The 26,014-nt window shown below is 35.6% G+C and overlaps 2 protein-coding genes and 1 pseudogene across 10 annotated transcripts; 1 reads left to right on the forward strand and 2 right to left on the reverse strand.

Moving 5' to 3' along the window:
• Nucleotides 1-28: 28 nt before the first annotated feature.
• On the forward strand, nucleotides 29-5,297 carry LOC129884397 (CO(2)-response secreted protease-like; annotated as a pseudogene).
• Nucleotides 4,429-11,118, reverse strand: LOC129887765 (ETHYLENE INSENSITIVE 3-like 3 protein). Of its 9 annotated transcripts, none has more exons than XR_008766479.1 (4): nucleotides 10,918-11,118; nucleotides 7,751-9,766; nucleotides 7,588-7,657; nucleotides 4,429-4,567 (listed from the first exon to the last, which is right to left on the reverse strand). XR_008766479.1 is itself a non-coding variant. In XM_055962986.1 (3 exons), the coding sequence occupies exons 1-2, from the start codon at nucleotides 10,950-10,952 to the stop codon at nucleotides 7,783-7,785; spliced, it is 2,019 nt and encodes a 672-aa protein (XP_055818961.1). In that variant the 5' UTR covers nucleotides 10,953-11,118; the 3' UTR covers nucleotides 7,286-7,657; nucleotides 7,751-7,782. The 9 variants fall into 9 exon arrangements, 2 of the variants coding, with proteins under 2 accessions (XP_055818961.1, XP_055818960.1); XR_008766480.1 differs by having other exon boundaries at nucleotides 4,434-4,523; XR_008766483.1 differs by lacking the exon at nucleotides 4,429-4,567 and adding an exon at nucleotides 5,297-6,105.
• Nucleotides 11,119-13,091: 1,973 nt separating this feature from the next.
• On the reverse strand, nucleotides 13,092-16,880 carry LOC129885164 (uncharacterized). The gene is made up of 2 exons (XM_055959364.1): nucleotides 16,319-16,880; nucleotides 13,092-15,767 (listed from the first exon to the last, which is right to left on the reverse strand). Exons 1-2 carry the CDS (start codon nucleotides 16,862-16,864, stop codon nucleotides 13,173-13,175), a joined length of 3,141 nt encoding a protein of 1,046 aa, XP_055815339.1. The 5' UTR covers nucleotides 16,865-16,880; the 3' UTR covers nucleotides 13,092-13,172.
• Nucleotides 16,881-26,014: the final 9,134 nt, after the last annotated feature.

Here is a 26,014-nt window from a genome sequence, read left to right on the forward strand (position 1 = left end):
AAGAGCCCTCAAATGAGCTTTATGCGACATGAATACGGATTGGTCAGAATCTTAAAGCCAGTATCAAACGCTTAGAAATCAAAAGAAAATGTCCATTATGATAGATGGAAAAGAAAATTTGTGGATAATGAAATGATTTGTAATTGGTTTAAAGAGTGTGTTGAGTTCATTGTTAAGTTATAAGTTTCTATTCTTGGGCAAACTTTTATGTTCTAACTACAATTATTGAAAATGTTTCCATGGATTTCCAAAATATATGGCCGATGTGGGAATCTTCACTATCAACAACCAACATTATTAGCCAACACCATTACCAATAGATTTTCAAAATCACCACCACTAATCGTCATATATTGTTATAAAAATATTTTATTAATATTTAATTTTAAATTTTAGCTAATAAAGATAAGTTTTGAATATTTACATGTTGAAATTCATATTTGTAAAAAGATATTATAAGCTTTCACAATGTTCGTAAACACGTGATATTAGTGGGAACCAACCAAGTGACAAAAGCACACATATTAAAAAATTACTATTTTCTTATAATCGGAATATATAAAATATATATTCAAAAAAAATTCATAAGAATATCAGTTTACTAAATCAGTGTTATTCTATCCATTCATTTTAGCAGTACTATTTTCATTCACCATTATCAACTATAACCACTCATTATCAATATCCTCAGCTACCATCCTCCATCATAGATCGTCACTATTGCCAATCAATACAATCGAACCATCGGCACCGCTAGCCATTATTTGTAATTATCATCACCATTTACCACATCAATAACCAATAATTACCACAATCAGTTATCTATATGTTGTCAACTACTCTCATTATTTACTATTTCATTAGCTATCATTATCATCTAGCATAATTATAAATCACTACCATCGACTATCACCACTAATCGTTACTGTCAGTCGCCACCATCTACTGCCCACAACCATCACCAACAGTCAGGACTATCCACGATCAACACTCACAACTATCACTAATAGCCATCATTATCACCAACAGTCAGATTATTTTTTAATAATATTTTATTGCTATAATATAAATTAATTTAGTTCCTTATTTGAATTTTATTTTTATTAATTTTTAAATAAATACTACTTTTATACATTCAGTTGTTGAAATAACAGTGTCTTAATTTTAGTACTAAAATTTTAATATAGTAACTTAATATTTAAGCTCAGATATCTAAATCTTAATAAAACCTTGTATTGAGATTTACTTGGTACGACAAGACTAAAAAGAGCAAAGATGAAAAGAATTTTCCCATCCCATGCGAGATAGAAGTTTCGTATACTTGTTCTTCTTCAATGTAGCTATGTCTGGTACGTAGCATAGTTGGAATAGGACTAGTGTACTTTTCTTTTCTTTTTTCTCATGGAAGGGGAGAGTCTCCCTCATTTATGCTTTCATAGTTGAATTGTACCGGGAGGAGTCCTCTCACAGGTTTAATGCTTTCTAGTTATAGTTAGTATCTTCTCTGTATCGGGGATGAGTTAGCCGACCTTTAATAGGTTAGCCGACTTATGAACCACCATAGGATCGGAGGTAAGGTTTATGTCCCCCTCCTTGTATTTTTACTTTGATTATTTATGTTAAGGCTTGGGGGTGTTGCTTAACCCCTGACTGTGCACGAGAGGTGGGAGCCTCGTGTAGGGTCTGTTCCCATAAAAAAAAAAAAAAAAAAAAAAAAAAAAAATCAAACATCTTTGATTTTAATAAAATAAAATAAGGCCTATAAATGATGAATGGGAAACAGATTAGGAAGACAGCAATAAAAAAAAGTTTATATTTTATCTCAACACTCTCGTATTTACACTCCCAAATCCTGTGTTGAAGAATCCGACCTCTAGATCCACACATGTTTTAGGATACCCAAACCCAAGTTCGAGCAATATAGATGAGATTGTTGTTACATCTTTCTTTTGCATTGGATAAAGAAGAGCTTCTTCTACTAATATTTCTGAGAAATAACTTCCTATACAATTGAAGAGCAATTTACATTCAACACATAATGAGACTTCATAACTAGTATACCATTGTGTATATAATGCAGTAGGAGAAAGAATGCAGTTGTACACAGCTACATAAAGAGTTCCTCAGGATTTGCTGCACGTTTATCAGACGACGAAGCTCAATCGATTGCTCAACATCCCGGAGTTCTCTGTTTTTCCAGATCCAGTATTTCAACTCCACACGACGCGATCATGGGATTTTCTGAGGGATCAATACAATCTTGTACACAATTTCCCTTGCAGTTCTCATCCAAATTCAACCTCAAATGGAGCAGATACCACAATTGGAATTTTTGACACTGGTAGCTAGGAATCAAACTGCCAAAAAAATCTCATTGTACTTTGTCCATTCTTTACTAGTATTAACTTCCTGTATTATGTTTTAGGAATATGGCCTGAATCAGAGAGTTTCAATGACAAAGGTATCGGTCCAGTCCCATCGGGATGGAAAGGAACATGCACAAGTGGTTATGATTTCAATTCTTCCAACTGCAACAGGTGAGTCTTTTTATACGTCCTGAGTGGCGGATCCAGTGTGTTAGCTCTGAGTCCACGGGAACTTAGTAGCTTTTGGTGCGGGAAATCACACCCAATGACCTTGAAAATGGGTGGTCGATCTTGAACTTTCGACCTCTGCTTGCCCTATGAACAAATCTTCAAGGTCAAAAGTCAAAACTTGAAGTTTTTCTTATGAGGCAAGCAAGGTCAAAAGTTCAAGACCACCCACCTCCGAGGTCGTTCTTGTAAATCACCCGTCTCAGTGTGTCCAATATGGACTATTCGAAGATTTTGTAAGTGGTCTTGGAGAAGTTATTTTATGATAGAAATTTTATTTTTTTTATTCATGTACTTGTATCAGGAAACTGATCGGAGAAAGGTTTTATGACGAACCTGATGAAGCTAAAACATCTTTTAAGGGCACATCTACGGATCACGATGGACATGGTACTCACGTTGCAGCCATAGCAGCAGGGAATCCAGTGGCAGGAGCATCCTATTATGGCTTAGCAGGAGGAACAGCCAAGGGCGGGTCTCCAGGGTCTAGGATTGCAGTGTATCGTACATGCAACCCTTATGCTGGATGCAGTGGATCGGCTATTATGAAAGCATTTGATGATGCTATTGCAGACGGTGTCGATATCATCAACTTATCATTTGGTCAACCAGCTGGAACAGAGTTCGAGTTTTCAAGAAATCCTATCGCCATTGGTGCCTTCCATGCTGTACAGAAGGGCATTTTTGTGGTCGCCTCTGCTGGAAACGATGGCCCTGCACGGGAATCTGTTGTCAATGTTGCTCCTTGGATTTTCACAGTTGCTGCAACAACTATTGACAGAAACATTGAGATGCATATTCCCTTGGCCGGGAACAAGCTAATTAAGGTATTTAAAAGAAAAAAATACAGTTATTCTATATAGCCACTAGCCATCTATCTTTTCAAGACCATCTTTTAATACCCTTGTTGATTTTCAGGGTGGTGGTATTAGCTTTTCCGATCTCAACAAATCTCCAGTTTATCCGTTGGTGGACAGTTTAACTGTCAAATTACACGGGGAATTTGTTTGTGACGGTGATGCAAGGAAATTGGAAATTGATAAGTGTAGCAGTTTCCATTTCTGCTGATTCACTAGGAAATAAATTTTTTACATACTTGCAACTAACTTGAGCAATGTTAAAGAGACTGTGAACCAGATACACTAGACGAACACAAAGTCAGGCGAAAAATTATTGTTTGTGAACATCTCGACGATGACTATTCACTCGAAGATAGGCTAGATGAACTAAAGAAAAAGGGTGGCATCAGATTTATATTAATTATTCCCGATGATGAGCTCATAACAGCACCCAAAATAGGATCATTTCCGGGGGCAGTAATCACTCAAGGAGACGGCATAAAGATTCTTTCTTACATCAACTCAACGAGGTACTCACTTTACTTCTCAATAAGAACTTATGGGGAAACATAGAAAATTGCTAATTGTACCTTCATATTTTCTAAAGGAACCCGGTGGCAACAATTCTACCAACTGTTAGTGTAGATAATTTCAAACCGGCTCCTGTTGTGGCTTTCTTCTCATCAAGAGGCCCTACATATAACACTCGAAACATCCTAAAAGTAAGCACTCATTCTAATTTTATTTCTTTCAAATTTAGGGGTAAGGACTGCATACACACTACCCTTCCCTGACCATACTTGTCGGACTACACTGGGTATGTTGCTGTTGTTGCTCGATCTGTGCCCCTTGCACAGTGCCGTGATAGTATTCTTCCGAAGGAACAGTAAGGACTCGCGATTACTTACATACTTATGTTATAAAAAAGAACATATGTTTCATGCAAGATTAACAGTAGATCACATACCAGATAGTTTCTGACATGTACTTGCAGCTTGGTCCGCAAACGACACAGAATTGACCCGGTCTGGCCAAGAACCACCGCTATTTAACATCGATTCAGGTACTTCCATATCTTGTCCTCATGTTTCTGCAATTGTTGCAACACTGAAGTCTCAGAATCCCACCTGGAGGCTGTCAGCAATCAGATCAGCTATAATGACCACAGGTAGGATCCTGATCATAGTTTAAGTATATCAGTGCCTCCAATTTATGGCTCTTAAGAAAACAAATATCATTTTTTCGATCCCCCTCGTATCTTTTTCAATAGCTTTTCAGCAAGCAACTCGAAGAGTCCAATGCTAGTCAATAGTGCATATGGAGAATTCCTTGCCACGCCATATGACTTTGGTGCAGGAGTAGCAACTATGTCTGGTCCATTGAGACCAGGTTTGGTTTACGAGACTGAGATCACAGACTACCTGCAATTCCTCTGCTCTACAGGTTATAACACATCAACAATAAAACTCATCTTAAAGACACTTCCAAACAACTTTTCATGCCATGCCAACTCGAGTGATGAGTTGGTGTCTAACATGAACTACCCGTCAATAGCCGTTTCTCTGTCCAAGGTAAGAGAAACCAAGAAAGTTACCAGAACGCTAACTAGAATTGGTGAAGAAGAATCAGAATATACGGCAACTATAACAACACCAGATGCTTTGAGAGTCGAAGTGAGTCCAAAGAAATTGAAATTTACAAGTGACAGGAAGAAACTGAGCTATCAAGTGACTTTCAAAGCAATGTCTATAGAGAGAGAATTTTTTGGATCAATTACATGGACCAATGGTAAGTACAAGGCTCGAAGTACATTTGTTGCCTCCTTTTGGTAACATTTTCATCAATCTGCTACTTAACCAGTCTAAAACACTCATATGAATCCTGAATAAAAGGTTCTCAATAGAGAAACTGTATTTATCTCATGATATTCTTGTTTTGTAAGTATTTATTTTCACGATACATATAGTTACCGTGTGCAGCCAGGGGCGGATCAACCAAGGGAGGTGCCTCGGCACGCACAAACCTCTGACAAAACTCATATATTCTATGTATATATTGAAGAAATTGCATATACACTAACAATGGCACCCGGATTAATAAACATTTACGAGGTATCACTGGTAATATCTATGTTTAGAAATACTGTGACACCCCTAACATCTAAATTTTGGATTCACCATAGTATGGAAACAATCATAGTGCAGTAGAGCTATTGGATTCCAACTACGTGCTCGCATTTCTTTCAGTCTCAAAGCACACAAAACGCCATAACATATACTCCCTCCATTTCAATTTGTTTGTCTTAGTTTCCTTTTTGGTCTGTTTAAATAAGAATGTCACTTTCGATATTTAGTAATTCTTTACCCCTAATATTATACTTGGCATATTTAAGACCACAAGATTCAAAGGAAATTCTGGTACATTACACACATTTTAAGTTTAAGCCCACAAGATTCAAAAGTCTTTGTTATTTACTTACACTTTCTGTCGAATCAAACTAAGACAAACAAATTGAAAGGGAGGGAGTATTATGTAATGAACAGAAATGAGACGTACATGAGTGGTGCAAAGTTGTTCAAAATATAGTCACATGTTGTGCGTTAAATGAAACGGGGGCGGAGCTAGCATGCCGATTACGGATTAGGCAGAACCCAATAGCTCTGGCGTAAATCCTATATTTGTATTAAAAAAAAATCTACTTAATATGTATAAATAATTATCGTGAACCGAGTAACTAATTTGTGTTAGAATCTAGAAAACATAAACTCAAAATCTTAAGTCTGGCTCTGAAATTAAAGCTCTATCAATCAAAATCCAGAGATGAAGCAACTGATGAAGGATGATTGGACAAAAATGCAGTTGTTTTGACCTTGATTCTAATGCTTGTAAATTGTGGAGATTGCAGAAAGTAAATATTTTGTGTCATCTTCACATGTTCCACTCCTTTTTTAGTCTGTCCCACAAAAAATCTCATACTTCCTTATTCAGAAACAATTTAACTTCAAATTTTCATTTTACCTTATGATTTATAGCCACAGAAATTTCTATGATTTGTTTTACACCATAAGGTTTCAGTCTTCCTTTTCTTTTTCTTTTTAACTTCGTACCTAGTCAAACACTGCCACATAAATTGGGACAGAGGAAGTACTTACTAGTGCATATTAGTATCTGGTCAATTGTCGATGTCCTCTTCACAAAATATATTTTCTGATCATATCTCTTTATGAGAAGGGTAATGTTTATAATATTTATCTATTTTCCAATAAAAGGCATTTAGCAATCTTTTCTGCCCCTGCCTGAAAAAGGAGCTTGTTCTCCCCTTTACATAAGTTAATTTGATTATTTTCTGGAGAAAATATGCTTTGAGAAAGTACCTAAAAGTTAAAACTTACTTTTTACTGCCTAGAGTAATAATAAGACTACTAGTTTTTCTATTTCAAATTTTCAGTTTAAACTAATATGTAAACCTCTGTCGTATGTCAAGTAATGTTAAATGAAGCAGCAACAACAATATATCTAATGTAATCCCACAATTGGGGTCTGGCGAGGGTAGACGTATGCAGACCTTACCCCTACCTTTTTAAAGTTTAAAAACTAATCTATTTAGCATGCTAGAAGAATCTTTTAGAAACTCATACTCCAATATCATGTATAGGTCATTGATCAAACAGGAGGGTGAAGGTGAATATATAAACACCATAACTGGGAGTTCCCTACAAATTGTAGAGGTTGCATTTCGAGAAATGTGAACAAGTTAGCTCAAACTAATGCTAAATTACAATGTGCTATGATAAAGGAAAATCAAATGATAAGTTAACGAACAACAACAATATTAATAGGTGGCAAGAACGGTTGAAATGTAATAAATTGGGCCATCAGTTAGGCCTTCACTTTTTATAGGGAGAAAGAACCAAGAAGCATCGCTTGTGCAGCATAGTCAAGAATGTTTTGAGCACGATGTGCAAGTTTACAACTTCTAAAGAAGATGACTAGAACTCTATGTTTCCTGCCTTTACTACTCATGAAACTAACTCAATTTCATGAGACACTTTTCCTAAACATGTAAAGGGTCGGCCAACATAGGAAAAAATTGAGTTTCCTGTCACTGGATTTACATTTGACTTCTTGACAAGAAAACTAAGTTGATAACTTACACTCGAACTTCTGATTTTATGATAGAAAGATCTGTTCCACCTTGAAAAGGGTTCCACCTTTGTCACTCTCCTGCAGAGAAGCTCTTGTAATGAGAAAATAAGAACGAACTTACATTTCGAACAAATGAAAGAGGGAAAAGTAGTTCAGTTTAGTAACACTCACATTCTAAATGTTGTCCTTCCACTTATACTTGTCTATGAGGCAAAGAATGACATCAATTCTTTGTCAAAATCTAAATCATAATCAGAATTATCAAAATAACTTTGGACATCAAGCCCCAAGTCAATTGGGCTGTCGAGTGTAGTATAAGACGAGTCAATAGTGAGTGGAGATGCCAAAGGCATCTCAATATGTCTGTCATGTTTATTCTGAAACATATCTTTTCCATAATGGTGATTGTCTCTAGAGATATCATTTCCACTTCCGTGAAGCAATGGACCAACTCCAGAATCCCTTGGCCTTATCTGAAGTTCATTGCATGCCAAGTGGGACTGTGGTTCCTCATGTGTCGACCCAAATTCAGATGAAGAATAAGAATGATATACAGGAGGTTGACTGAAGTTAGAAAATTGAGATCCATGAGCAAATTCAGAAACCTGCAGTTCAGTGTGTACGATGGAATTGTGAGGTCCATATAGCAACCCATTTTCTGGGGGTCCAAAATGCGATAGGGAAATTTGTCGTCCATCATTCACCCCTGAAATCTTCTGGCGACCATGGAACTGAGCGTCTTGAAATTGATGCTGAACAATAGAATCTTGATTTTCAAGATGCACCTCTGATTCATAAGGGACAACTGCAGAATTTTGAGACATCGGATAAAGTGATGGCCCAGCACCTATATATGCATCCCCTATAGAGACTATATTAGCTGACGGAACCAATGATAGGTTTGAGTCTTGTAACGGTAACTCTGATTGACTCTCTGTGTTGTTCTCGACAGGCTTTGATGATTCGATCTTGTCATTTCCCAGTGGGCTGTCACTCATTATGTGTCCAGCCAATAGTGTTTCTAAACTGTTTATATCAGGTAATGTGTTACTATGCTCGTCACCATGTAGCAGAGATGGTTGAGTCTGTCTCATAGTAGGGTTTGACCTAGCACGTTTTCTCCTTCGATGATGTCCATCTCCTTGCTCCGTACTTTGGTGAGATTGAGGAATGGTATTTAAAGGATGAACATCCAACGGTTGATTTCTCCTCTCATCTCTGGACGATACAGAGCCAATACCATCATCGGTGCCATCAACATCATAGTCACTGTCACTGCTAATTGAAGGTTTCTTCTTTTCACCACGGCTTCCAGCTGGTTCCTCTATGCTTGATGATCCATTCTCACTGCCTGCTTGTTGGAGGCTTGCTTCCTCTCTGCTTAAAACAGCCAACCAAATTGAGCTCTCCTTTGCTGTCATCTTGTCCTGCAGACTCTTCGATTTGCGGATTAATCTCCTGATCTTTGCAATATCAGGTGACATATGCTTTATGACAGCAGTTAGAACACCAACTTTCCACATCTTCTTCAAATCATGCGGCTTTCTGTACGGCGGTTTCTGACCCTTAGGTAGTCCTATTTTAGCCCACCATCCCTCATACCCAGTTGGCCACCACGGTGGAGAGACACCTTTCTCCAGAGGGTACTTCCGTTGAGGCGGATCACAGTGTTGCATTAAAGAAGACAAAAGAGACCCCAAGGTAGCATCTTGCAAGTCTTGCAGAACACTTTGCGGGTTCCCATTTTGGCTGCCTACACCTTCTCTTGCAAGACATTCTGCTTCATACTTGGCTATTGCAGCAAGACCGTTCTTATCAAACTTCACCTTCTCCTTCCACCAAGCTCTTATGTTATCTGACGAACCGCTCACAGGTTTACCCTTATCAGGAATGATTCCATAAACAAATCCTCGAGCATTGCAGACCTCCATGAGCTTCAACATGTACTTCAAAATCCCATCTTGAGCTCTTGACATCTTTTTCCGTGTAGCCTGATCAGTAACTTGTTTATGGTCCTGCTTCTCTGCGGCTTGTCGGGCTGCAAGCTTCTGTTTTTCCTTGAGCCGTTTGAGCTTGACACGGTCCTTCCACATCCGTCTCTCCAATTCATCTGGCTCAATTTCTTCATCACTGACATCCTTTTCGTCTATGTTGTCGCACCTTATGTCATCAATTTCAATGTCCGAGCTGTTCCCAAACTCATCAGCATCAAGCATACATCACTCAATTTAAAAGCAAAATGGCAGTAAAACTATATCTATCTATCCAACAGAGATACATTATCCAAACACCAAATCTTTTTTTATTCGTAAAACCAGCAAAGTTCAATGTCAAAGAAGACACAATTCAGACTTGCAAACATCAATGACTAAAGCAATTTCAAAGTGACCACAAAAAACAACTTATTTTTTATAACCGTGGAGTCACGGCAGGCTTTTGCACGTATCTCGACTAATTCTGTCCACCAAGTTAGACACAGAAAGCAACAAACTCACACTGAAAAACACAAAAGGACTCATTCCTTCAAATCCAAGATTCAATTTTTAAGCTGCTAATGCAGGAACCTTGCTCAATTTCCAGCAATTGAACAAAACTCACCACCAAAAACTCCTCTTTCAAGTTAGTTCCCACATACCCAAATTCTCAAATATTATAAAATAAAATAAATTAATCAACATAAACAAAACGATCAAAACTCGTAAAACCCTTCAAGATTGATAAGAATACAGCTTACCCAAATCACATTTCTGTTAAATTGATGAAAACAATTGGTCACAACCATCCAAGATTTTACATTGGGCATGTATCCCGTGGAATTAAAGGTGCCTACAAGCTGGCCCGGACACCACGATCATCCAAAAGAAAAAAAAAAGATTTTACATTGGGTTTACACAAAGCCCAAAAAACATCACAACCCCAAAGAGACCACACAAATTATAAGAGAGCAAATAAAATAAATTCAAGATTCAATTTTTATGATTGCTAATCCAGGAACCTTGCTCATTTCCAACAATTAAGCAAAATCTCCCCTTTCAAGTTAATTTTTTTCTTCTTTGTTTTAACCCCTCTATACGAGCTCGATGACTCGAACCCACAACCTCAGGATTAGAGGTGGAGGGTACTTAACATCCAAGCAACCCCTCTTGTCTCACATACCCAAATTCTCAAATAATAATAAAAAAAGATTTAATCAACATATACAAATGATCACAATTCATAAAACCCTTCAAGATTATAAAGAACAAAGCTTTAGGCATTTTGATGAAACAACAACAACAACACAACCTCAAAACAAGAAAACACAAAATAAAAAACAAATAATTCAAAAGGGTTTATACCTGACATCAATTCCAATCTCATCCATCACAGCCATATCTATACAACAATTGCAGCAAGATAGATTCAACCCTAAAAAGGGTATCAGATTTTATTCCTTTTTATCTCTTAAAATGAAATTAAAAAGGTTTAAAATCAAGAATATTTAAATGTATTAATTGTGAAAATTTCATAAAACAGAAACAGTGAAGACTCAGAATTTCAGAGGAAAAAAAACACAGAAATGGGACACAGATAAAGATTAAAAATGGCTAAAAAGATTGAAAAGGAGAGACTTTTTTTATATAAAAAAAAGTAAAGAAAAAAATTTCTTCTAAAGGTACAAAAAAGAAGAGGCGGAAAATCATCAATGCTTAGTCGGTTATATATATATATATATATATATAAATTTAATCTTTATTATCATTACATTAGGAAATTTAATAACTTATTATGTATATATAACTTTTTAATAATAGAGGAAAATAATTATCCTTAGTTTTTACAATAGATTATATTGTTTAATTTATCACTTCTCGTATTGTTAGTTATATTTTGTATGATTAAGTTTGACGGTCTAAATAGTTTGAAAAAGAAATGAATTTGTATGGTTGTGATCTTACACTTTGTTTGGATGGTTGTTACGTATTGTTATTGTTTCATAATGTATCGTATTGTATTATATTGTGTTATATTATATTGTATTGTATTATTTTAATGAATACAGTGTTTGAATATATTGTATCGTTCTCCATCGTTATATAATCTCACACATTCATGACTTGAAGGATAAACTTACAAGAAAAGTAGGGTACGGGGTAGAGTTTCTATGAAAAGATAAAGTAAAAGATGAAATATAATTATTAAATAAAAAATAAAGACAAAATGAGAAGAAAATATTAAGGTAATAACGCAATCACACCAAATCGGTCGTTACATAAAATCAGTCTTTTCGTCGTTAGTTAATGATAGATTTAAACGATATGATAAAAAACAATTTAAGTAATAATCAAAACAAAAATTGTATTAAAACTAATAATACAATACAATACAACGAGTAACAACCATCCAAACAAGGTGTTAATGTGTCATAACGCTTGTATGTTTATAAACATTTTGAAACTTGTAGCTTTGAGTAAGTACAAAAATAATATCGTATAAAATGAAATAGGAAGAATATAAAAAAAAGGATAAGTCGAAAATATGAAATATCTCATATTCATGTAAATTATAAAAAAAAGTCATACTTTAATTATTAGATATGATGTAAGTAGTTACGTGCTTTTAACATATAATTAATTTTGATTTCACGACTCGAGTATGTGATCTTAAAGTAAATGCATATGATGTGGCAAAGGAGGAGGCAAGTTTGACAATAATCCTATCTTTTGTCTTATTTTCAGATAGAACAAAAAAACAAAAAGGAAGCTTGGAAACATGTGAAAATGTCCAAATACAATGAATTTATGAATGCATCCAGATTCAATGAACTTGTGAATACTTTTTTCCTTTTTCTTTATTATTTGAAGTTATTATTTTCTTTGAGATCCTTTTTTTCCCCTCAAGGGAATGTAGTAGGAAAATATTAATTTCCTCTTTCCCAAGAAAATGTAATCAATTTTTTAAAAAAATTATTAAATTTATATAGTAAAAGTTTTTAGTTCTGCTATAACTTAACAATTCAAAAGCTATGCGTTGAACTTTAGCCCCTTTGACACATTCTACAAAGGGGGCTCGCCCATCAACCTACTTTGTCAAGAGGTGGTATGAGCACAATGATCACTAAAGACCATTCATGAACATAACACAATAGGTGGTATGAGCACAATGATCACTAAAGACCATTCATGAACATAACACAATAGACTTATCAAGATTGTTTATTTTACAAGGAAGTAAACACACAAAAAAGCTAAGCGAATTTAACATCTAATAAATACGAATAAACAATTTTGACCATATATATATTATAATTTTCGATAATAGAAATGAGCCCCCTTGTACCTCCTAGCTCCGTCGTTGGATTCATATATACTATTGGACACAAACAAATTTAAATGAAACAGTATGAACATTGAATATTCATATAATTGATCTAACTTGTTTGAAACTGAAACGTAATTATATACTAAAATTCAATGCGAAAAGAAAGACTTAAAAAAAGGGAAAACATATCAATTTCCCTTCATTTTCACCTCTTTTTTTCTTTCAAAAACCATACAAAAACTATAGAGATAGTAATTTATTCAAGGTCAAAGACAACAATAACAACCATTTTTCACTTTGACTTAATAATTTCTTCTTTCATGGCAAGTGAAAGAGCATTTAAACAACAACCACTTTCTACTACTACACCAGGCATTGCCACAGCTCTACTCCCCACAAAACTTCCTTCACCTATTCTAACTTTTCCAAACTTCACTTCCCCTTCACCTTCATATATATGTCCAAATAACAATGCTTCTTTGCCTATACATCCACCTCTTTCAATCTCTATCATTTCAGGATTCAACAAAACTCCATTACTATCTACATAAACCCCTTGATGACTTAATTCAACTTCTGATCCCATGAGTTTCATCCAAATGACAAACAAGAATGATCCTGTTGTCATTTCCATGAAATAGTCACTAACAAGTGTCCTAAATGCTTGCCATAATGTTTCAATTAGTAGTCCTTTGCTCCATATGAGTGATTTTCCTCCATCTTTCTTTCTTGTTGTGAAGACTAGTTTTGCTAACACACAAGCCAATGCTGCTACCAGCCCTGAGGATATCCAAAAGAATGGAAAAAACCAGTATAGTGGATGATTTGTTGTTAAGAAAATGAGCCAATTTAGAGGACCATGAATTGAATATGCTAAGAAAAAGTATGGCAAGAATGTTTGGAGTATTGGCTGAGCAAAAGTGGACCAAGAAGTTTGATAACATGTTCTTGATAGAGCTACTTCTTGATGACTAGTTTCTTGTTTCACTTGTAGTGCTGCTGATGCAATTGGACAGCCAGAGAGATCAACTTTCACATCAGATTGTTCAATGAAGTTCTTCCAGGCTTCTGGAAGTGGTTCACCATTTCTCAAATGTTGGCAAATTTCATAGATCAATGAACGACCATGATCGATGGATGCACTTTGAGAGGCTGATGTTGCCTTCACAACATCAATCTCGTGGCATCGAAGAAAGGGGTTGAATTCCAGCTGCTCTGATTGTTCTTTGGTGAGGTTCTGATCAATGAAAATTTCTCCAACATCAACATATGGGAATTCTGCTTCATCCCATGGCCTAGTGCAGTCAAGTGCAATGTCTTGTGTTGCTTCATCCTTAGGCACTGTCCTGAATTGTAGTTGGAAAATGTAGCGAACGCCGCCTTGTGAACTTACCCTTTTCTTGAAATCATCAACAAGAAAAAGTAACGGGCGTGTGTCATTATCTTTCCTAGGAATTGCACCTGTTTCTGGAGGAAGTATTCCAATAGGCTCAACTTTACCAGAATCTTTTCCAATGTTTTCATCACAAGGCCTCAACTTGAACTTCACATACATTTCTTGTCCATCTGTGAACCTGAAAAGCCTGCATATATTTGAGTAATAATGCATCTCTGTATATGAGTTAGAATCACGTAGTGAAGTCCATACTGCATCGCGAACATGTGGAACACGTTTCACGTGCTCCTCCCTTGCTGCTAAGCCACAAACAAGCCATGTCGCGAAGTCAGAGATAGTTCGAGCATAGAATGCTTCCCCTGTCTTCAATGTCAAATCTAGAATTGGTTTTTCATCATCTAAACTTGTATGATCAGAGAGTATTCTCAATGCAGCACCACGAGCATCGAGCCTTGCATCATCATCGGCACTTAAGCTGTTGCTGTGCCGGACTATGACAGGATATTGTTTGCCAGATCCAAAGATTTTATGGTCTGGAAATCCTTTTATGTTGTCATATATTTTGAGCATTCCCTTTCCACTAACACCAATTCTATGGAAGTACCTTGTTTTGACCTTGAGAGTAGTTGCAGCCAAATTTGCAGCTAGATTGCCAACTATCTTCTTGTATTTCATATCCATCTCTTCTATCCTTTCATCCATCGCGTGTCGTGTGTTCTTTATCATGACCAGGGCTTGAGATCCAACGTAAATTCCACCACTATGAAGAACAGAATTCATTGGAGCAACTGAAAGTGCACCAAGAATAACATTTTCTTGGATAAGTGATCTTGGAAGGACAACACTTTGGCTCCCAACAACTGAATTCTCTTGTACCTCAACCACCCCACTCGTGAATCCACTCATGGAGTAGAAACCGGTTATAATCCTGCTGAAGTCACCTAGATGGACACCGTCACCTAGTGACATCAATTTCGGATCAGAAACAGCATTGATGGCTCGGATAGAACAATGTTTTCCAACTTTTGCACCCAAGAGCCTCAAGTATATGCAGAAAGCTTCAGTTCCAGAAAGGAGTTTAGCAAATCTGAGATGACAGGCAATGTTAATTCTATGTTTCAGCCATATACTCAGTGTATCATCTGTGTTTTGCAAGGCAAAATTGTTTACAAATACAGTAAGGATGCTCAAAATCAAGCCATGAGCCAAGTAAGCAGTTGCAACTGAGATAGCGAAGATTATTGAACTTGAAGAGGTACTTGAGATAATGGTAATGTAAGCAATGATAGTGAATGGAAACCAGTGGAATGCTCCACACAAACAGAGTAAGGAGAAGTGTTCAAGAGATGGAGATTTTTGAGTTAATAGTATGTACAAGAAATAAAGGATAGCTCCTGAGAGAGTGTTTATGAATCCGACAATGTAGATTCCCATCAAGTGATACATAGCTGTACTGAGACCATGTTCTGTTTCTTTTGCCGGTTCAGTGACCTGAAAATACAATCGAAATGCATTTCACTCTATTCAAATAAAGTTCACAGGATGTTGTTATAAACCAGTAGAACAATTGAATAATGAACTCTTGTTGTAGATAAAGAGAAAGAGACATAGTGATACTATTTAGAGAAATTTTCACCAGTTGTCCCTCTTTGCGACAACTGTTTAGTAACTGACATTCTTTTTATTTCTCTTGCAACTTATGGACCTTTTAGGCCACAATCTAAAGATGTCTTTTGAGAAAAACTGAAAATCTTATGAGAAAAAGTTAAGAAAGTCTAAAATTTTGTAAGTTATTGCAAACGTTAGGCGACAGTCTAATATTTTGTTGTAAGGTTAAGAAAATATAAGCAAGCATTAGACCAGAGTCTAAAGCTGTCCGGAAGGGCAATTTCTGAAGGCTATATTTGCACAAAATTTTTAAATAGGGAAACAGTATAACTGAGGGCCTAAAAAGGGGACATTTGTGTACATCAACCTATTATTTAAGATTATAAGAAGCTTATCAATCAGATGAATTTAACATTTGAGATCAAAGTCCTCACCTTCTTACTACTGTTTGATTTAGATGTTGCTGTCTTTTGTAAAGATGCTACCTCAGTTCCTTCTGTCAAAACGCTTCCTTTCTGGAGTACGGCGTAAGGACCAATCGAACAGTTTTTGCCAATTCTAACTGGAAGAAAACTCAGGATTCCATTCTTCACTTCATGGCCTTGAATTAAAGCTCCTTCCGCAATAACAGCTCCATCTCCTATTGACACAAGTGCTGGATCACTGATATCTATAGTATCCAGTACAACCGATGATCCTATCCTTGCGCCGAATACTTGAAACCAGTATTTCAGAAATACTGTTCCTCTCAAATGCACTGCCATAACTTTAGATGAAATTTCTTGTGCCTTGTATAGCGCCCACCACTTAACGAAATCCAATGACCAGATGGACACCTCTGGGGTCAGGGAATAATTTGGTTGAAGTACTAAATTTCCAAGAGTACCGATGCATATGCAGGTGGTAGATATGCATAGAAGCCAAGCAAATGGTGCAAACACCACGGGAATTGCATAACCAGCCCAAGGAAATGATGTCATTAGAGTTGGACTTGTTAAAAACAAGTTCTTAAAGACAGATATGGATGAATATGCAGGAAGGACTAGCATGAAAATGGCATAGATAAGAGAAAGAAGTTGCAATAGCATGATACCGAATCGATGAGATGGGGAAACTTCTTCAGCCACCAAATTACAAGAGTCATCCTCTGAGTAGTCAAGAAGATAAGAAGGATTTTCTGCATCGTGAGGTCGAGACTTTATAATCAAATCCTCTGTGAAGCTTGCCAAGTCCTCAATGCAAGTTGCTGTGAAGATATCGATTGCACCAACTTGCACTCCAAAAAAATCTGAAAGTTTTTGAGCTGCCCTGACTACTCCAATAGAATCAATACCATAAGATACTAAACTTTCAGTAGTAGTAATCTTGCTAATAGAGATTCCTGTCTGCTCTGATACGAGTCCCTTCAGGAACTCGACAATTTCCTTTTTATTCAGTCTTGGAGTTGGTGAAAGGGATGTTGTATTCAAATGTGGCCTTGGTGTATTTCCCTCCTTGCAAGAACCTGTGGTAAAAGATCTAAGCAGCTTCCGCTTTGACAAGATTTGATCTGGAACCACATCCAGTGTTCCATCAATGAATTGTTTCAAGCAATCAAATCTCTTTATCTTTCCAGATGTTGTTTTGCTGATAGTTCTTGGCTTGATCAGCTTAACAGAAGCCAAAGTGACACCATGTTCTTCAGCAACTCTTGCCTTAATTTCCTCGGCCACGTCTTTGCTAACAGGTTTACCATCTCTTACTTCTGCAATGACAACTAAGCCAACCTGGTCAGAGTGATCAGGTACTGACACTCCTTTGCTGGATAAGGTCTCTTCTGGAACTCCAATAACAGCACAACAGCCCGGGCGGAGGACTTCAGATGAGCTTTCGACAGTCTTTTCTATGTCTGACGGGTAAATATTTCTTCCAGCAACTATAATGAGGTCCTTGATTCTTCCAGTTATAAACAAATTCCCATCAATTATCCTTCCAAGGTCTCCAGTTCTTGTGTATACCTTTTCAGAATGTGAACCGAGCTTGTTTCTGAAAGTTTTCTCAGTCAGTTCCTCCCTGCCCCAGTATCCACTGCCTGCACTAGGACTGCTGATCCATATTTCTCCTTCCCTTCCGGATTCATCATGCTCCTCGCCACTTTCTGGATCAACTATTTTGATATCAACATCTGCCTTATTTTGATTCACGTAGCCACAACTGACTCTTCCTTGCCAATCCACCAAGATCGGTCTTCCTTCTCCATAAGCACAGCTTACAAACACACAGTTTTCTGCCAATCCATAGCCAGGAGCCATCACTCTTTGAGAAAGACCGAAAGGTCTCGTGAGCTCAATAAAATTCTTGAGAGTTTTCTGCCTTACTGGTTCAGCAGCAACCATTAGAAATTCGAGTGATGAAAGATCATACTTCCATTGCTTCTCTTTGCTAGCCTCCAACCTCCGGACGACGAGCTCAAATGCAAAGTTTGGGCCAGCACTGTGAGTTGCTTTGTACTTGCTCATCGTTTCGAGCCACATGAGAGGGTTCCTGATGAATGTCATAGGAGAAAACAAAATTGCTGATCCTCCACTTACTAGAGCTGTGAAAAGGCCACCGATAAGTCCCATATCATGGTACTGAGGAAGCCAGCTTATTAGTACCGTGTTTGATGTGCTTTTGTAAACTCCCCGCATTAACTTCACATTATGGATTAAGCCACCATGAGTTATCATAACTCCTTTGGCATCTCCTGTTGAACCTGATGTAAATTGTAGAAAGCATACATTGTCCGGTTGGGGCTCAAACTTGTCATTGCTATGAGAATGCATTTCTTTGGCATTCTTAACCCAAGTGTCTGTATGCATCCATGGAAGATTAGGCCAGCAAGAGGAGCTAGTTCCATTTTTACGGTTCAGTGATATCAGATTCTTCACAGAGCCTGCTCGAACAGCTGCATGATAACCAGCAGTCGACAAAATAGCCACTGCGTTGCACAGTTTAGCAATGTTTTCAATCTTGAGTAGTGCTTGTCCTCCTCTTTGCATTGGATCTGATGGAAGTACCGGGACAGGCAATACTCCAGCTCTTAAGCACCCAAAGAAGGCATCAATAAAGTCAAGCCCAGGGACATAAACTAGGAGAACTCTGTCACCTTGCTTCGTCACTGGTTTTCGACTGGACAACAGCTTCTGAGCAATACAAGAAGCATTAGCATTAAGTTCTTCATACGTCCTCTCGTTAACTACTTGTCCTTCTTCACTAATCCATTTGTACAATGTCTTCTTGCAGGTGATGTTATGAGTAGCCCAGTGCCTCAAATAACCATCAAGGCTAGACAATTCCGGGAATTCCACTTGCTGAGATTCTTTCAGAGCTTTCGGATTCTTATCCAAGCAATCAGATAAGAGCGGAAATAATCTCTGAAAAATCAATGATTTTTGAATTGAATTATTTTACATGCCACACTTCAAATGCAACTTAATCAGCAGTATTTAAGTCATTTTCTGTTTCAAGTACCTTAATGTAAGGAAATCCCGGTTGTGGATCAGTATTTGCAAATTGCTTGGAAATTAAGGCCATGGAATAGGATGAATTTCTTTCAGTAAGCTCAAATGCCATTAATCCACCTACATAATAAGTGTTTTTCTGACCTTGAAGCTGGTTTTCTATTTTTCCATAGAAACCGTCCTTCATATCTGTGTTCGAGTTCCCAAAAAAAGTTAGTTACACCTAATCTCTAGAGTTAATTTTCGACAGGAAGGACTTGTTTTTAGCTATGTTGCTCGGACTCCTCAAAAATTCCACCAGGTGCATGCATTTTTGAAGGATCCAACAGGGGTGTGGGAGCATTTTTGGAGTGTACGAGCAACATAGGTTTTTAGTAATAATCTGTATATACCTTGGCTATTTACATGAGGAAAATACTTGAATCGTCGTTGCAGGATGACCATTTCAACTTCACCTCCAATCCTTTTGACAGCATCAACCGCAAGCTGTAAAACTGTTGAACCCTCAATGTTGGCTGAGTTACCATAAGACCAGAACAAGAAGACGTTTGTATCGGAATAGAATCTCTGCATGGCGACTGGATTTCCAATTGTTGCAGGATCATCCATAAATTCCTCAAAGTAATAAAATCCAATTGGCATATGTTCTAGTCCTTTAATCTTCAGTACCGTTGTGTAATAGTCGATGGTCTGTACTTGACTGAACAACTGCTTTTCAAGTTCACTCAATTGCAGTACTTCATTTTCAAGATCTGTTGGATTAAACTAACATTAGCATAAAAGGTAGCGGAAACTCAAACATGAACAAGGCTGCATAATCTTGATATATAGTTTGTCATCTATGTTGCTTGAACACTTTTAAAATGCTGCAGCACGCGTGTCAAATCCTCCAAAAATGCACTACTTTTGGAGGATCATACATGCAACCGCTGACATTTTTGAAGAGTCCGAGCAACATAGCTTGTCATACCTTCTGAAATGGAAGATGGTGATCTATAAGTCCTCCCACTCCTAAAAGGAAATGCCCCGGATAATATCACTTTATCAAACTTCATGCTTTCTAAATCACTACTGCTGTTTTTGACATCAATTTCAACGCCTGTACTGTCACGTCTGACTGAAAGCACTTCTGTTTGGCACATGACAGTTATTGGCAAAGATTCACTGACTTTCTTCCACAGGCTCGTGTATCCATCTTTGAAACGTCGAATTTTCCCAGCCATAGATGTTCGAGTGAACTCGTGAATATATGCATAAGGCATGTCTTGAACAAATCCATATCCAGAAGCAGTGTAGCCATATGCAACAGATTTTGGAACGGACTTGAATCCGCGGCTTTCAAGAAATGCAGATGTCATATCAGAAGCAAGATCACTCACAGCATGAATTCCAATTCTACCTGAATCCTTCGCTTTGTCCTGTAAATAAAATCTTAAGTCATACCTCTCTATAACAGCCGTCCCTTATAACAACATTTTACTATAACGGCCCAAATTCTTGTAGGAACTGATTGTTCATGTTATGTTATATTATAGGCATAATACATAAATGGACACTCAAACTTGGTCTCATCCGACAAGCAAAAACTCCCAACATTGAGTATGCACATCTAACACCTCCAAAATTTATGTGTCACGTCAGTGTCAGGTGACCACGAGACACAATGAAGATGAGTTGTAGTGTTTAGTTGCCAGTTGAGGTGTCTAGATGTGCTCACTAAAAGTTTGAGTGCTTACTTACTAGCTGAGGCCAAGTATAAATGTCTGTTTATGTATTCTTTATAGCAACCAAAAAATATCTGGGCAAACGACGCAATTATAGAGCGGTTTGACTGTAGTTTAAACAAGCTAAATTATGTTTGTTTTTTTCAACAAAATTATTGGACATGACAGAAACTGACCTGGAGTTCTAATGTCAGTGATATAACAGTTACATAATCATCTGCAACTTTATTGTCCTGATAATTCCCTGTTTGGCTATCAATTAATGCAAGTTTGTGTGAGTCTAATTCTACAAGCTCACTTCCTGTTTCCTTTGCCAAATGGAAAATTGTTGGAGCACTATTTGCTGCAAGAACTTGACCTCCAAGATCATAAATTCTTCCTGTTAAAACAAAAGATATGTCATCACTTGAACCTCAAACTAAAACAACCTACATAAAAAACGTGTTTAAATTATATACACCAACAATATAAATAATTTTTACATTACTAGTACAACTTAACCGGCTATAGCAGTTTACTACTCTATTTTACGTTGTCAGCGTGCACAAGACATAAACTCTATATTCTACATATAACATAAGCTCAAACTAAAACAACCTACATATAAAACGAGTTTAAATTCTATACTGTAGTGCAATTTAACCGGCTATAGTGATTTGTTACTCTATTTTACACTGTCAATAAACTCTGTATATACATTTGTGTATTATATATACATTATTGACTCTAGTATTGCAATTTAACCGGCTATAGCAGTTTAGTACTCTATATTACACTGTCAGTGCACATAACATGAACTCTATATAAGACATTTTTCGCGTACCTTCAACATCAACAGATTCACACATGCCACCGACTGAGTGATGTTTCTCAATTACTGTCACATTGTTGTAGCCAAGATTACACAGTGCATAAGCAGCTGATATCCCACTTGGACCTGCTCCTACTATAGCTATTCTGGTGTTCACTGGAAAACATGGATGTATCTTTGAGAATTTATCTTCAATAGATTTTTGAGCATCCATTGCACTTTTCACCATCGGCTGATACAAAATACTAAGAATTTTAGCCTACAACTTCAACTTCCATTATGGTCCAAAATTGTCTAATGAAATCAATAGGAATTCAAGAAGATGTAAATTCTTGAATTTTGATGATCAAAGTGAGAAATAATACAAGCCTGCATTATTATTACTTTATGTAAGGAAAATGACCAAAATACACCTGAACTATTCGTAATAGAACAACTCTCCCATCTGTTCCATTTTTGGCACAAAAATGACTTCCCCACAAGCCAAATAGCTCAAAAAGGGTCAACTTTGCCCTTGAACAACTCGAAACTAGACAATAGCTTTGAAGAATTTTCATAGTAACACGATAAATTTAATAGCTCTTGATAGTGTTAGTGCACAACTCATAAACTCTACATATACTAAGAATTCTAGCCTTTAACTCAACTTCCATTTGCTCTAATTTTCTAATGAAAAACTAAAGGAATTCAATATGATGTAAATCTTGAATTTTGATTATCAAAGTGAGAAATAACACAAGCTTGTCTTATTAACCTTAAGTAGGGAAAATGACCAAAATACCCCTGAACTATTCGTAATAGAACAACTCTCCCATCCGCTTCATTTTTTTGAACAAAAATGCCTTCACACAAGTCAAGTAGCTCAAAAATACCCTTCCCGCTAACAGTCCCTCCAGAACAAGGGAAAAGGGTCGATTTTGTCCTTGAACCATTTTAAATGAGACAATAACTTTGAAGAATTTTCATATTAACACGATAAATTTAACCAGTTATAGCTCTTTATAGTGTCGGTGCACAAATCATAAACTCTACATATACTAAGAATTCTAGCCTCCAACTTCAACTTCCATTATAGTCGAAGTTTCTAATGAAAACTAAAAAAAATCAAGAAGATGTATAAATCTTGAATTTTGATGATCAAAGTGAGAAAGAATATTCTTGTTATTTTAAGCATAAAGAATATGCTGAATATTTCTATAATCAGAACTACATATAGCAAAAAGAATAGAACAGAACTTGTTGATAAAAAGAAAATTCAATTGATGAAAACAATAGTCAATCATTTTTCATATGGATGTACTTGCCAATGTAAAGCCAATATATAAATAAATTTTTAAAAAATGAAGAAGAAAGAAACAAAGAGAAAAGTCTGTTCTCAACAAGATATTGTTCAAAAAACAGAATCAACATAATATTCTTCTGTTTGTCACTTCCTAAGTATGTTATTTGGCATTTTTATTAGTCCCTCCCTCCCAACAATTTATATGACATAGTTCGAATTTTGAGGCTCAAACAAGAAAATTTGTGACCTCATTAAAAAAATGTTTACTAGAGGCGGATGCAGTGTTATAGCGCTGAGTTCATCTAAACCTAGTATGATCGACACGGTTCACAAATTTATGTATAAAAATCCACTAAAATTGTAGTAACAAATAGAAGGTTTGCATTCATAATAATTTTTTTTTAAAAAAAAAACTTAATGCGCTCAATGCTAAAAACCTTATACATTGCATCTATAGAGCTTAAATCTTGGATCGGCCTCTATATGGCACACATCATCCAACACAAACTTGCTTTGTGTTTTCTCAGTTTGTTTTTATCCGTGATATAAATAGGCGAGCACGGATGCAAACCTTAATACACGAGTTTAGCAGGATTCAGTAACTATAGCTCATACCCTATATATACATGTGTTAAAAGATTTGTTAAATATGTACAAAAATCAAATTCAAAACTCAGGTACTAACACTCAGAGGTTACTATCCTAGAAATCAAGAACTCATAAAGTTCAAATCTGAGATTCACCTATAGAAGAGTTACTAGTGAAAAATTCGTCATATATAGTTACGACTGCCATTCACATGATTGTTGTCATCAGCTCACCAACTTTCTTAACCTTCTGGCACGCGTTAGCCGGCATGTGTGGTCTTACGATTTTGCAAAATATATATATATTTTCAAACTAACTTGAAATTGAGAGGTGATGAGAGCAAAAATATTAAACCAAATCATTGAAACATCTATAACAACTAAATAAATACACATATTAATCATTTAAACGACAAATGGCAAAAAAAATAATCAAACCTTTGACAACTTTAATTCAACTTGAGAGTATATAGTATATGATTTAGAAACACAAAAGATATGCTTCTTAATTTCACAATGGTAACAGACAAAGTGTATATATAGTCATCTATTTTTCTTAGTAAATTCCGATAATTAATTATTGACTGTCTTTTTTTTTATATATAATTTTTATACCATGAATATTATTATTATGGGATATTCCAGCTTATGCCACACTTATAACATTGTGAAGTCCGTTTAAATTTTTAACACTGGAAAAAAAGGTACTATAATTTTAGAGTTTAAAAGTAATTAAGTATTCCCTTCGTCTCAAATTATTTTTTGTGGTTCTTTTTTTACACGTTTCTTAAAAAAACATTAATTAAAATGGATTTTTGACTATGTTATCCTCATTTATGTCTTAAGATGTAATCTCTCTCCATTAAATATTTACTCTATTGAGGTGTTTATAGTCCTCTAGAACAATCACTACTAAGGATAAAACGGAAAAAGATAATTAATTTTCTCTTGATAAACTTCTAAAATGACAAATAATTTGAGACAACCTATTTTAACAGATTCTGAACTAACTTTGGTTATAATCACTAAAAAATTACAGATATTCCACATTCTTGTTGGTTGTATTTGATTATTAAAAATATTTACTTAACTATTAGACTAATAAACTCTGTTATTAATACTTAAATTTAACTAATTTATATTTTTATTAGTAAAGTTTCAAAGTTTTGGTTTATGATTGGGGAACAATTATTATAAAATTAATTTAAGATGACATAATTAGACACACTTAACTATGTCACAAAAGGGCCGGCATTTGTCATCAAAATTTTCAACACACAAAAACCTAACATTTGTAGAAGTAACTTTAAATATAAAAACAGGAAGAAAAAAACAAAAATTACAGGAATCTTTATTCCTTTTTCCCCCCTGGATTTTATCCCTTTCAATAAATATATTTTTAAGTTATTAGTTCTAGCAAATCTACAAAGGGCTGTGGGTGAGGGAGTTGAAAAAAAGAAGAAGAAGAATTATAATATTGATTTAATAATAGGATAAGTATGTTTTGAAAAGAAAATGTTTAAGATAGATAAGTAGTGTATGTAATTTATAAGATTTTTAGTTTAGTCAAAAGGAAGTTGATTGTCATCTAAAAAGTCCATAAATTACAAGAGAAAGAGAAATATTTATAACATCTATCTCGAAGAAGGACAATCGACATAAATTCTACTTGAATGTTTGAGTCGCCCACACTATTAGTGGAAATGGTTAAGGGACAATTTCAAATATATACAATAAACTAATTAGTTTATAATAAATATAGTTATATTTTATTTGCATAAAAAATAAAAAAATATAAGACATATACAATGACTATACAATATAGATTGCCAAAAGTCATAGAAAGTATACACTGACTATAAAATATAGATTACTTATACATGAGCTATATACTGAATATACATTATGATACATTCTATACATGAATATACACTGTGTATATTTTAGGAATAATTATAGTAGATGATCATTCGGTCATTTTAATTACCAAAAAATGATCATTCGGTATATATTCATGTATATTTGGTGTATATTTATGTATATTTAATGTATATTTCATGTATAGAATGTATCATAATGTATATTCAGTGTATAACTTATGTATAAGTAATCTATATTTTATAGTCAATGTATATTTTGTATCACTTTTGGCAAGTTATATTGTATAGTCACTATATATTTCCTATAATTTTTTGGCTATTTTTTTATATAAATAAAATATTATTATATTTACTATAAATTAAT

Source organism: Solanum dulcamara, chromosome 4 (assembly GCF_947179165.1).
Source record: "Solanum dulcamara chromosome 4, daSolDulc1.2, whole genome shotgun sequence".
Classification (NCBI taxonomy): domain Eukaryota; kingdom Viridiplantae; phylum Streptophyta; class Magnoliopsida; order Solanales; family Solanaceae; genus Solanum; species Solanum dulcamara.